At 41.8% G+C, this 13737-nt stretch overlaps 1 protein-coding gene across 2 annotated transcripts in view; it reads left to right on the top strand.

The window, feature by feature from the left end:
• The window catches only part of FYN (FYN proto-oncogene, Src family tyrosine kinase), a 172409-nt gene that overhangs the window by 127061 nt on the left and 31611 nt on the right, over nt 1-13737 (top strand). The window contains exons 6-11 of one of the 2 annotated variants that reach the window (XM_008580667.1): nt 836-939; nt 1919-2068; nt 5293-5457; nt 8193-8372; nt 9869-9945; nt 10044-10197. In XM_008580667.1, coding sequence (XP_008578889.1) covers nt 836-939; nt 1919-2068; nt 5293-5457; nt 8193-8372; nt 9869-9945; nt 10044-10197 — 830 coding nt within the window. Of the gene's footprint in view, nt 1-835; nt 940-1918; nt 2069-5292; nt 5458-5873; nt 6030-8192; nt 8373-9868; nt 9946-10043; nt 10198-13737 lie in introns of both variants that reach the window. The other variant, XM_008580668.1, reaches the window with a different exon arrangement.

Genomic DNA, 13737 nt, shown 5'->3' with positions numbered 1-13737 from the left:
GTCCTGAAGTGACTTGATGTGCTGTCTCCTTAACTGGCACAGGAGTGTCATTCATTTGTTCAGAGAGAATATTAAAATGTCCACAACACCAAGTCATTGTAAGGGCATGTTCATTGACTGTGCCAGCTCTCAAAGGTACACATTACCCAGTCCCTGCAGCTGTGCCAGAGAAGATGTGTGTCAGATTTGTCCAGGTGTTTGGTAAATGCCTTTTGTTTTTCCAAGTACTCATACCTACTGGATAGGAAGAGAAAATAAAAACAAGCATCCAAGGGCAGCAGTTATCTCAAATTAGGGATAGTCTTGACAATTACTTTCAGAGTTCCTGTAGGTGGTAAGTTGCTGAAAATATCATGTCTTTATTCGTTATCCATTCTGACTTCTTTTTAATGTTTGATTAATGATCTCTGTATACACTAAGACTCTGTTTTGTTATTTCCCAGTAGTTGTAATTACTCTCAGAAATCAAGGGTCATTTAGGTGAGCGTGGGAAGGGTCTCCTGCAGTTGCCATTTCAAAAAAAGGTCTTAGATTCCTCTTTTTGTGCATGCAGGTGGCAGTTTTAACACAAACCAGTTCCTGTCATCTCTGGAGGGGAGGAAGACAAACCACAATTCAAATCTGATTTTTTAAAGAGTGAAAGAGATGGATTGGGGATAGAATCAGGATTAAATTAAAAGAGAACTGAATGAAGCTAGTAAAAACACATATAGGGAAAAGCTGAGGACAAAATTGGAGGTGAGGGGGAATTCATGGGCAAAAGAAGAAAGGCTATGCTATTCCATTTCATAAATGACCATTATAAAGTATTTCCTTTCCTTGATCTCATTTAAAGGTGGTACTTTGGAAAACTTGGCCGAAAAGATGCTGAGCGACAGCTTTTGTCCTTTGGAAACCCAAGAGGTACCTTTCTTATCCGTGAGAGTGAAACCACCAAAGGTAAGGTAACAAATGAAGATGTTGGCTTGTCATTCAAATCTGTGGATTAGTCAGAGGGGATGAAAAGCTTATCTCTAATGTACAAGTATTTTAAAATGGCACAGGTTCTTTCTGCCTTGCGAGTAGAGTCCTGTTTTCAGTTTTCCCTGTAGGCTGTATTTCTGCAGACAGCTCCAAAAGAACTACAGAGGCTCAAAATCAAGACCTTCCTTCTGAAACAGGGACTGGGGCAGCTTCACTGCTCCAGGCATACAAGATCATAGAATTTTTAGATGTCCTTTAGAATTATGATTTTCTAAAACTCTTATTTCCTCAGGCACCAATCATACAGGTTGTTTTTGCTTTCCTTTTGTTTTTTTTAATAACTGAGGACTTCACTTTTCCTCCAACTGTTGGCTTTTTCACTATTTAACAACTTATTAGAGCCCACAAAAGGAGATAGGTCAAGGAAAAGGAGAGTAGTGGCCTTGTGGCTTGATCTACCCGATGCTGGTTATCTGTTTCTGTAAAAAGTGTTGTGAAGCAGAAATTTGAAGCTTGCTTCTAGAGAAGCGGTCCTGAGATTTCTTCTGTCACTGTCTCCCGTGGTGCCCCATGGTTTCAGGAGACAAGGGAAGCAAGCTCAGCCGGAATTGTTGTGCTTCTCTTGATTTTGCCCCGGGGGGAGTTGGCTCTATGCTGTATTAGGCAACACAAGGGCACTGAATGGAGTGTTTCAGAAAAATAACCAGGAAGCTTTAAGTCTCAAGGGAAAAATCACTTTCCTGCTAATATTTTCCAACATTTGCAGGACAGCAAGAGGTATCTTGTCCTGTTCCTGAGTGGAGATGATGTGCATGCGTGTGTGTGTGTGTGTGTGTGTGTGTGTGTGTGTGTGTGTGTGTGTGTCCTCTTGATAATTATTAATCAGCAAATGAGACCTAAATAACAAAGAGTACTCAAAATGACTGGAGCTGCTAATGCTTTGCATGTTTACCAGGTGCCTATTCACTTTCTATCCGTGATTGGGATGATATGAAAGGAGACCATGTCAAACATTATAAAATTCGCAAACTTGACAATGGTGGATACTATATTACCACCCGGGCCCAGTTTGAAACACTTCAGCAGCTTGTACAGCATTACTCAGGTAACCTAAATTCTAACTATCTACTAACAGTTTGGACACTGGAGGGAGTTGGTAGGAACAGCAGGAAAGGCAAAAGGCAGGGGAAAGAAGTATAACAGATACATACAAAGTCACTAGCAAAATATTTTTCTTTGCCAGCCTCTAACAGCAGGGCTTGTCTGAACAGGTTCTATTTTGTTGTTCTGCCATAGTTATTATTAGTTCCATGTATTTGTCAGAGGATTCTATAATATTCCAGTTCCCCAAGTAGAAAGCGATAGGTTAGGGCCGGCCCCGTGGCGCACTGGGTAGTGCGCCGCTTGGGAAGCGCGGTGGCGCTCAGCTGCTACATCTATTGTGTAAAATTATACTCTTTAAAAGTAGACCAGTCTCGGGCCGGCCCGGTGGCGCACTGCTACAGCGCGCCGCTTGGGAGCGCGGTGGCACTCCTCCCGCCGAGGGTTCGGATCCCACATACAGACCGGCTCCCGCTCACTGGCTGAGCGAGGCACGGGAGCAATGCCGAGGTTTGCAATCCCGTTGCCGGTCCCTGGTCCGGTACGGGGGCAACACTGAGGGTTGCGATCCGTTGCTGGACACGGAAAAAGACAAAAGACAAAAAAAAAAAAAAAAAGAAAGCGATAGGTTAAATTTTAAAAGTTGTTTTTTATCTTCATCATAAAATCCTTGCAAGTTATCTTTTTCCATTCCCCTGTGTTCTGTAATTCAGAAACCATGAAAGGAAGAGGGAGGAGTCTCTGGGAGTGCGTTTACATGGGGACTCCTCCAGGGACTATTGTGTTTCTATCATCACTTTACACCCAGCACTGTTGCAGGAATGACTGCACATGCATTTCATTCTCCTGATGAGACAAATTTTGCAATCTATTTATCATGTTCTACATCCCACCAATACTGTTTCCTAACTAGACTTAGACTTATGTGACCCACAGCTCTTACAGCTGCTACATCTATTGTGTAAAATTATACTCTTTAAAAGTAGACCAGTCTCGGGCCGGCCCGGTGGCGCACTGCTACAGCGCGCCGCTTGGGAGCGCGGTGGCACTCCTCCCGCCGAGGGTTCGGATCCCACATACAGACCGGCTCCCGCTCACTGGCTGAGCGAGGGGCGGGCGCAGCACCGAGGGTTGCGATCCCGTTGCCGGTCCCGGACCGGTACGGGCGCGACACTGAGGGTTGCGGTCCGTTGCTGGACACGAAAAAAGACAAAAAAAATTTTTTTAAAAAGAAAAAAAAACATAAAAATAAAAGTAGACCAGTCTCTGTCCTAACACCCAGATGTCACCATTATTTTGTTGTTCCTGGAAACATATATAGTAGGTGTTTATGTATGCAGTTTGTACATTTTATAAAAGAATGTGGTTTAATGTGCAATTGTTAAAATGATTGCTTTCTTTCCTAGATTACCATGTGTTTCCCACTATATAATACATTTACACATGTGCATATCAATATAGGTATACATGTACAGATATAGATCTATATCCCATTAAGCTCAGTAGTTTTTTGTGTAACCCATAAATACATTTTGTGTTGTTCTTCAGGACAGTGACAAGACTCCAAAATAGTATATGGCTTGACCTCTATTGTTGCTGTGTGCACATTTATTGAAAAAATATGTGTGTATAAATTTTTTTAGCACAAACAAGCAATCTTTTGAAAATGCCTGTATATTGATCCTGGGCACTAATGAGCAATTGAAAAACTTAACAACACTTGGAGTACTAGGTGATTAGGTCATTGGCTAACTTGGTTTATGTGGTTTCTAATGAAATATTTGAGAGAAGCAGAACAGAATGTCTCCCTGAGCCTAAGTGATACACTCAAAATGCCTGCATGTTGTAAGGCTTCTTCAAATGCTGAAATGTATTTCATTACAGCCGAACATCAGCAGAATCCCTAGGGTTTGGATCATTTGAAAATACTGTGTTGGAAAGGGCACCTTAATAACATCGTAAAGCTGGAAGTAGAGAAGGGATATGAAGAACAATAGACATTTTTTAATCTCAGAAAAAAAATCCATCTCGAGTTAGATTTGTTTTTATATTGGCTTTTCCTCTTCCCTCTTTCTCTCTGTCACACAATAAAATGCCTTTGAAATACTGACACATAAATAATTTCCTGCCGAAACATCTCAGAATCTGATTTCATCAAAAAGAGAGGAATAAAAATAAGTTACAGCTAAGTTCCCAGAGTGGCGACAACAGCACTGCCTTTGCTTTCCCTGGATCTGAGGGTTCTCCAGGCGGATGCGGGCGGGAGGCTCTGTCCACCTTGCCAGCAGGGCTCTGTGCAGCTTTTGTCCCTTCCCTCATTTCTTATTCTTTGTTACTTTTTCTCACCTGACTGATTTTTAACTTGGCATTTAGTCAATTTCCCCTTACCACTGCTAGGTTCTGAAGGGTATTTAAAAAGAAAGAAAGAGGGGAGAAAAAAACTCTGAATAACCTCTGAGTGATAACTACCCTCTCCTTCCTCTTTTTCATAAGAAATAGAGTTCTTTCACCTCCTTGATTTTCTGTGCATTTTAGTTTTCATTCTTTGTCCTTTCAAACCAGACTGCTAAATTATACATCAGAGACTTATAAAGGTTTTTTTTTAATTAAATGGAAAATATCAAAGAAGCAGTGCAAGAGTATGTGACTGGTAGAATGAAGTCTGTTAGAATGCCAAAGGAATCACTAGAGAAATGTGACCTCTTTTTTTCCCCACCAGGTATAATCTTCAGCCTTACTAGTTTACAACAGTCCAGTGTTTTTTAGAAGAATCCTGTACGTCACAATTTTAAATATATTTATACCAGAGAGGTCCCAGTCTCCTGGGTAATATAGATATTAGAGTGGAGAAAGGGGCAGCCATGATGATCTTCTTTAGGGAAAGAGTACTTTTTGACAGTGAGGGTATTTTCAGGATTCCAGAAGACATGTTATTAGTACATTGGGCTGAAAATGTTTTCCTTTCTGAGTACAGAAACAAAACGTTCTGTGTCTGTATCTATGTATAGTCTATATCACACCTGAGGGTATGGAGTAGTCCTATTCTGCCTGCAATGAATATGTTTCACTGTCTGGCATCTAATCTTCTGAGATGTGTGTAGTCTCTGCTGCTGTAGCACTGTTCCAGTGCCGCTATGCACTAGCTATTGTGGGTTTGCACCGTCAGTGTTGTTGTTACATGTGTTCTGCTCTTCTCTCCCTCTCCTGCCGCTGCCCCCGCTCCACCAGAGAGAGCCGCGGGTCTCTGCTGCCGCCTAGTAGTTCCCTGTCACAAAGGGATGCCACGGCTTACCGATCTGTCTGTCAAAACCAAAGATGTCTGGGAAATTCCTCGAGAATCCCTGCAGTTGATCAAGAGACTGGGAAATGGGCAGTTTGGGGAAGTATGGATGGGTATGCTGAGACTTAATTACTCTATTATTAGCTTCCTCATTTGGGAAATCCCAAACATCAAAGATGGAAGGTGAAAATAAAGACTCTGACCAAGGAGAAAGTTGGAAATACCAATCGTGGGGAATAATTTTAATTTTGATTTTGATTTCAAAATTCTGGAATTTCTAGAAAAGAGATAGTAAGTGGGCAAGATTGGCAAATGGCTCAAGTCATGCTATTACATGAGCCTCAATTCATAAACCAGTAAATGGTACAAGGGATGTTCCAGCCTGCATGAAATGTCTTGCCCTGCATTTCCAACTGCAAATATTTGTTGAATGTCACCTAAAGAGCAAGTCACCTTCCATCTTTCCTAGTGCATGCATGGTTATGGATTATAAGGACTGTGTTTTCTTTATTAATTCCTTTTTCTATAGAGAAAGCTGATGGTTTGTGTTTTAACTTAACTGTGATTGCATCAAGTTGTACCCCACAAACTTCTGGATTGGCTAAAGATGCTTGGGAAGTGGCCCGAGACTCGTTGTTTCTGGAGAAGAAGCTGGGTCAGGGGTGTTTCGCTGAAGTGTGGCTTGGTAAGGCAGAGGGCACATTTTCTTTTGGCTGCATCTCAAAGCCAATAAAAAGAATGGTTTTGAATAAAAACATACACAGCCATTGGGACAAAGACACTTAACCTGGATCACTACCTGGGCACAGGCCATTCAGATTTCAGAGTATGGTGACACCTTGCTGTGCTCACCTGTCCTACTTCATGTGGTTAACTAAGGCATTCACAGGACAGGAAACCAATACACTATGAATCTGGTGTTTCCACTTCCTAAGAAAGGGGAAGGTAAGATACTATGAGTATATATGGGCAGCTGTAGAGAAAGACCACGGGCTTTTTGCTTAATGAGCCTGAGTTTGAATTCTTACTAGCTGATTAACGTGAACAAGGTGCTTATTTAATCTCTTTGAGTCTCAGTTTTCTCACCTGTATAATTGGAGTGATACCTACTTCATAGGATTGTCTTGAGGATTACATGGGACAATATGATTTAAGTCCTTAAAGTCTCTCTCTGGACTTTATCTCAAGTATTGTAAAATAGAGTTATATGACCGTCCTCTCCCTCATCCACCTAATTTATAACTGAAGTTATGGATCCTAAGGATTTTAATCAAATCAGTCACACAATCAAAAAGAATTGAACCGTATAAAAAAATTTATTTTCAAACTTTATAATTATCAGCTTTAAATCATTACACATACCATTAAGATTTTGTTTGTCACTAAACATAAAACAATATGCCCATTGGAATCAGGGTCGATTCCTACGTAATTAACAGGGTAGTTATTAAAGAGGAATGCATTTAAATTTTGGGGTTGCTACCACTTAAATAGCAAAGATCACTTACAAGTTGTCAAATTTCCTATTTATATGTAATGGGTAGATACTTTATGAGATTTAAATGAATTCTTCTTTAGCTGGCCAGTTAACTCAGTTGGTTAGAATGTGGTACTGATAATACCAAGGTCTGGGGTTCCATCTCTGTACTAGCCAGCAAAAAATAAAGAAAATAAAATAAGTGAATTTTTCTTTTAGCTACTTGTTTTTTCATAATTTATATTTTTGTAGGTTGCATGTTGTAATTAAATGAACCATGTTTTTAAAAGGATAACAAGAATTGATCCAATTTACAGAATTCTTAAATTCTAAAATCAGTTATATTAAATATAAAAATAAATCTTAATTTAAACCAGATCTCTTTTTCAAATAGAAAATAACATAACCTAAGTTGGCTAATTTTTATTTTTCCTTTGTAAATTTATTCTTCAAAGGACTAATTATTGTAGGACTAATAGTGGAATACACATAGAACCTAGTCTTTTGTTTTGTTTTGATTTTTAATTTGGGGGCTGAAGGAGACTCAAAAGATAATCCAATTACATTCCTATATTTTACAGATGAGGTAACTGATGATGATTACAAACTAGGCCCTGCCTTAGGATCTACTAGATTTTTTTAACATACTAAGTTTAAATATTTCTGTTCCCTCTTAGCTGCTGTTCAGTTTCCCAAGTATACTGACAGAAGCCATTGTTCTTGTGGCTGACCATCAGTAGACCTGAGGAAATTGCCTTACGGGGTTGAAGCACTGGCGAGTGGACTGTGAGCTCCTCGCCAGCACTTCTTGGCATGCTTAGCTCTACTGTTCAAGGACTCAGTCAAGTAACTCATCCACTGCAGACAATTGAAGTCTAGATGTAACTTCTAAACATCCTCAGTGTGTTGCCATATTTTTCAGAATGGTACACCCAGTGGAATGGAATTCAAATAATCTTATTTCTTCCATGCTCACTCTAGTACATAAGGGGCGGTAATTGGATGGCCAAGCCTATTCTAACCCCTGGGCTTTCATCACTGTAAACAAGGGTCCAGAGCTTTTGGTATAAATTTGTAATCATATGACTGAGCCAGAAAAAGAGAATGGCATGTATCAAAATAGGAAAAAAATTAAATGAATTATAAACCTTAATACAGGTATATATAGCCATAGCCATGAGTGAACATATTTTTCCTGTTGAAATACTTGACAGAGTCCTTGCAATTGACTGTCTTTGTTCAACAAAAAACTACATTAAGTTTTTTTTAAAACTAAAATCTAACTTTATGCAAATAGCTACTGATCAAAAACTTTTTTTTTCCATGAAAAGAGTATCTTTGGTTTGACTTAATGTTGTGGGATGTTTGCAGGTACCTGGAATGGAAACACAAAAGTAGCCATAAAGACTCTTAAACCAGGCACAATGTCCCCTGAATCATTCCTCGAGGAAGCACAGATCATGAAGAAGTTGAAGCACGACAAGTTGGTCCAGCTGTATGCAGTGGTGTCTGAGGAACCCATCTATATTGTCACCGAGTATATGAATAAAGGTTGGACAGTGCCTTTCCCATTTCCACCTCACAGTGCCCTACAGGGATTGTTTCCGGGAGAGAAATGGAGCTGACTGCCTGCTTTTTTCCTAGTTTTTGCATGAGTCAAGTATTCCCATCAGGAAGCACCAGTTATGTGCACAGTAATGAAAACATTTTTAAAACAGAACAAACTTGAGTTTGCCCCCCAAATCCTTGTGAAGTGCATCTTGCGCATGTCAGGAATTCAAGCTCCACCCCATAATTAAAACATTCATTTTTAATATTGGGGATGGTAGAGAGGGCTGTGATAGTTTGCTGTTATTTTGAATGCAGTAGCTTTTGTTAGATATCCTTTTTGCAGGGCTAAACAATTAATATCAAACACTAGTCTCTGGGCTAAATTTAGTCTCCATCATTTCAACATTTTATTTTTTTTCAGCTTTCTTCAACATCAGATGAAGAAATGACATGCTTTTAAAGAGCACATTTTATTCTTATATTCTCTTTCTCTCTCTGTCTCTTCTAATCAAACCAATATTGTCAAGGATAAGGCCAAAGATCACTTTATTTCGGAAAACTAGATGACTAAACAAGAAACAGCCTTAAAAGGCAATGCATTGTACATCAGAGGACAGAAGTGTAATTTTTCTTTTCCACATACTTTCTTTCAAAAGATAATTGGAATTTTTTCTTGGCAGATTGTTTGTCCTTTTTATCCAGGGTTATTTTGTAAATAACTTTGTGATTAAAGCATAAAAAATTTGCTGATGACCATCATGAGCCTCCAGCTTCTGCAAATGATTATTTCCTCCTTGGTGTTCTGAGCCTCCTCAGGCTGTTATAATAGTGGCTCTGAAGTGCCAGCTGTTTCCTTTCAGATGTCTGATTTAAGGCTTGGGTAGCTATGATCTAATTAGGGGGAGCTACCTGCCCCACCCACATTTGTCAGATGTTCTCTTGTTGGTTTAAAATCTGTAAATAAGCTAGGCCAGGGATTCTCAAACTTAACCTTTTATTAGAATCACCTGGTTTCTGGACCCAACCTCCAGAGTTTCTGATCCAGTAGATCTGGGATGGGACCCAAGAATTTGCATTTCTAACAAGTTTTCTGACAATGCTGTTGCTGCTGATCCAGGGACCATAGTTTTTGGAGCACTCAGCTGGGTTCTATTTCCCCCACTTCACTCCCTTGGGCAGGGCTGATTGGGAGATAAGACTGAAGTGGTATAACTCCTCACATGTTCCACTTATAAAGGAGACTGCCTTCCATTTCTTCTAGTTTTATCAAATTTTTGCTGTTATCCTTAGAAATGGAGTCAATGCTGTTTATCTTTTAAAGGCAAAACTGTTGCTTCTCAATGGATGGAATTTTTTCTACCCTGGTTTTTTATATAAACCTTTACTTTTTTCATTGATGGCAGTATTCCATTCAACTATTTATTACTTCTAATAAGAAAACTTAGGAATTTTTGTCTTTCAAAGTAAATTGAAATGGTTTTATGTTTTGTTTATAGGAAGTTTACTTGATTTTTTAAAAGATGGAGAAGGAAGAGCTCTGAAATTACCAAATCTTGTGGATATGGCAGCACAGGTAAGCCCCGGGGTACCTTGATTTGTGCTATAGATTTAACATGTAAGCCCATTGGGTCATGGTGTAATGTATGTGTCCTGTTCCCTGGGTTTCCACAGGTTGCTGCAGGAATGGCTTACATCGAGCGCATGAATTATATTCACAGAGATCTGCGATCAGCAAACATTCTAGTGGGAAATGGACTAATTTGCAAGATTGCAGACTTTGGATTGGCCCGATTGATCGAAGACAATGAGTACACAGCGAGACAAGGTGGGCACTTGAATGGCAGTGGCTGGCAATCACATCCTTGAGAACAGTCACTTACTGCACCACCCTTCCTTCCTCTTTACCTTCCTTCCTCTTTACCAAAAATATTTGAAAAGTGTTCTCCAGCTGGATTTTTCCTCCTTGATCTGGCAGGAATTTGACAGCTGTGCAGGTGGGAGACGGTGGGTTCAATAGGTGGACGAGATACTGCTTTTTGGTGAGTGGGTGTCACTGCTGTGGTCCTCCCACCTCATGCAGCCCTCCTCACAGCACCAAGCCTGGGGGGCTCTGCTTCTGGAGAAAGGAGACTGTGGAAAGCCAAGGGATCGGTCTAGTTGCAGCTCATCACTCAGTCAGTCAAAAGTCCCAGCAGACTCAAATTGAAGAAGGCACACTCAAATGGGAGAATTTAATAAAGGAGTTTTTTACAAAGGCAGGTGGGGTTTAGGAAAACCAACAGGCATGGTGCAGTATCTCAGAGCTAGTAACAGCAGGGGAACCGAGACCCAAAAGGCAAGGGGGCAGGAAATGGGCACCAGAAGTCAGAACTGTGCAGAGAGGGCCCCCTCTGCAGAGAGGCAGCAAAGATGGATCTGGGGGATTAATAGCCAATCTCACTCTTCAGCCTGCTCCCATGTCTCCTGCCAAACCCAACCAGAAGCCAGAGGTCAAGGAACCTACTGAGGCATCCTTCTGGGTCCAGAGCAGAGAGAAAGGTAGAGAGAGGACGTGGAGAGAGGATCTGGAGGGACTACAGCAGATGACAGCATAGTCCTTCGAGAAGCTCTATCTCCTTTAATCATCTCCCTCCACCCCACCCCTGTAGAAATTCATAGAAATTAGCCTTTAAGTGAAATACACCCCAAACCAGCAGCTGCTGCAGTGAGGATAGCTTTTCCGGTGCTAGAAGAGCACCATATACCAGGGAAGAATTCCCAGAGATATTTTCTGTCTTCACATAGTGATCACCAAGTAAATGTGTTGAAGTATGCAGTTTGCAATCCAATATATGCTTCTCGTGTAGAATATAATGCTTGTGATGAGAGAAGGAGGTAACTTTCATTGTTGCTGTTTTTAACTGAAGCCTAGTCATTCCAAGCAAGGCCAAGCAGAAACTGGAATATATTACAGGGTGGTGTTTTCTGCTGAATTTCATAATGTCCATCTCTAGACTTCTTCTTTTCCTTCTTCTCTTCCTCCCTCTTTTGACTCTTTCACTTCATGCCAATTCTTCCCTCCTTGAATTTGACTCTGAGAATGGAAACGTTCTCAGCAGTCTGAAGTGATGAGGGAAAATGTTAACCTGAGACCCTGGCTGATAAAGATACTGTGCAAATGCTAAATTTTTACATGTCGGTCAGGCAGCTCAGCTATTTGAATTTCCCCAACACGTGCTGGTTCTTGTCCTGGAACCAAATGCCCACAGAGTGAGCAGGCGCGCACATTACACACACACACATACACCCACACCCTGGTGCGGGGCCAGATGGCGTGCCGTATCTCTAGTCAGAGGCACACGGCAGCTCTGATGGGCACTGGCAGTCCAGAGAGGAATGCAGACGTGATTTTGAGGCAAGGTGAGCTGAGAGACTGACTGCCAGTGTATCTGAGACCCGGCTCTGGAGTTTATCCTGAGGCAAGCCTGGCAGCCCCAGCTCCTCACACTGGGAAGGAGAGTGGGCAAAGGTTGGGAGACATGAACATTTGACTTAGAAAAGGGCTAGAATGGAGTCATGTAAGAGCCCTCCTGAGTGTGAGTAGAGTCCTGGTGCCAGAGGGAGTGGTTCAGGATTTGTTTCTTCCCTTTTCCTGGACTTTAGGCTCTACAGAATCTGTGATTAACACCCTTGCACTATCAGTAATTGAGAAGGTTGCAGGGCCAGGAGCCAGAGGAGGCTGGAAACATGCCATTGACAGGGCGTGGGCACCTAGTTCATGGTTGTTCACTGGAGTGAAGCACCTCAGTCTGTGGACCCGCACGATGGGTTCCCCTCCCTGCTCTCCCCCACACCATGCTGCTGCTCTGGGGCAGGTCCCCGGGCTGCCGTCCTCAGCCTTGGCCATCTGCCTTGGCCATCAGCACCTTACCAGGTGCTGTCTGAACTCCTTGCAAAGGACATACCCTTTGTCCACACTTCCTTGCTTAATTTCCAAATAAAAGGTCCCATCCTTCCTTCTTAAAACTTTTTTTCTTCTTTCTTCCCTTTCCCAAACATCTTCAAATCCATGCCAAATACTGGAAAGAGATAAGTAAGGAGAAGATCAACTGGAGAACTGAACTAGGGGAATCCCAGGATTCCCAAGGAGAATAAAAGAAATGCTGACCTGCAACAGAGGGAAAGGAAGGGACAGGGACATTTATAGAGCACCTTCCAAGCGACAGGCCTGAGAGGAGAAATGTGAAGATCGGAGAGGGGAACAATAGAAATAGACTCAGAGGGGTTAAGTAACTTTTATAAAGTCACACAGCTAGGAAAGTGGCAGGGCCAGGATGTGAATCCAAGTATGGCTGGCCTTCTTGTGTCCACCCTCTTAAGCTATGCTGACTGCCTCCCATTAGGACAGTGATTAAAAGAACAGAAAATTAAAATGGAAAAGATTAGTCATAAGTCTCTTTTCCATTTATTTTATGAGAATGTTTTTAAGGGACATCTTCTAATGTGCATGTGTGAGAGGGTTGGAAAGACCTACATTTTCCAGCACTGGGATGACCCATCTGTTTATAAAACTCCTCCCACGGGTCTGCCCTACCTCAGCCTTTTTACGATGCAGAAAGGGCCTAGCGTGTATCTGCTGGTGTGCTCTGCAGATGGCATGCACGCTGCATGCTGAAGTTTCTGCAGGGGATTAATCAGCTCCTCCAGACAGCTGGTCCTTGTGTCTGATAATATTTGGAAGTCGTGTTTTATGTTACCCCAGGCCACAACCATGCTGCATCTTGATTACGGGAGTGCAGGCAGTGTTCAGAAACATGTGCCAAAAACAGATATTTTAGGACTGTGAATGACAATTGCTTTCAAAACAGTTGTGAGTTTTCTATCTCAGGGTGCACTGAAATGTCTGCCACCCCCCTGAGCAGATGAGGTGGCATTGTACAGGGCACAGACAGAATTGGAATTTGGAGCTGCGTTATTCAGTCCTTTCTGTGTTCCTTTCCCCGACCTCCCCCCACCTACCACTGGACTGTGAGCGGAAGTCCTGTGTCAGGGAGGAGCCAAGACCAGCCCAGAGCTTGGGAGGGTGCTCCACCCCTGACAGTATTCTAGAAGCAACTAGAAATCATTTGGGATTGCTCATTCTCTATTGCCTGTACATCTCACTCAGTTATAGCGGACTGTTCTTCTTTAGTGTGAACTCTTTGCTAAATTCTGTCCAATCAGGGTCTGTAAATAATGCCAACATAAGTTCTTTGAGTGCCTCGTCTATAAAAGGGGCTTTGCTTGGAGCTACTGATATGAAGAAGCCTAAAACTACACAGGAGCAGTCAGCAAGATGAGAAGGGCAGAACACCTATTGGTCTGGGGCCTAAACAAGTTAGTTAAC

The sequence above is a fragment of the Galeopterus variegatus genome, unplaced genomic scaffold (genome assembly GCF_000696425.1).
Source record: "Galeopterus variegatus unplaced genomic scaffold, G_variegatus-3.0.2 Scaffold2143, whole genome shotgun sequence".
NCBI classification, from domain to species: Eukaryota; Metazoa; Chordata; class Mammalia; order Dermoptera; family Cynocephalidae; genus Galeopterus; species Galeopterus variegatus.
This window is presented reverse-complemented; position numbering and strand designations above follow the sequence as displayed.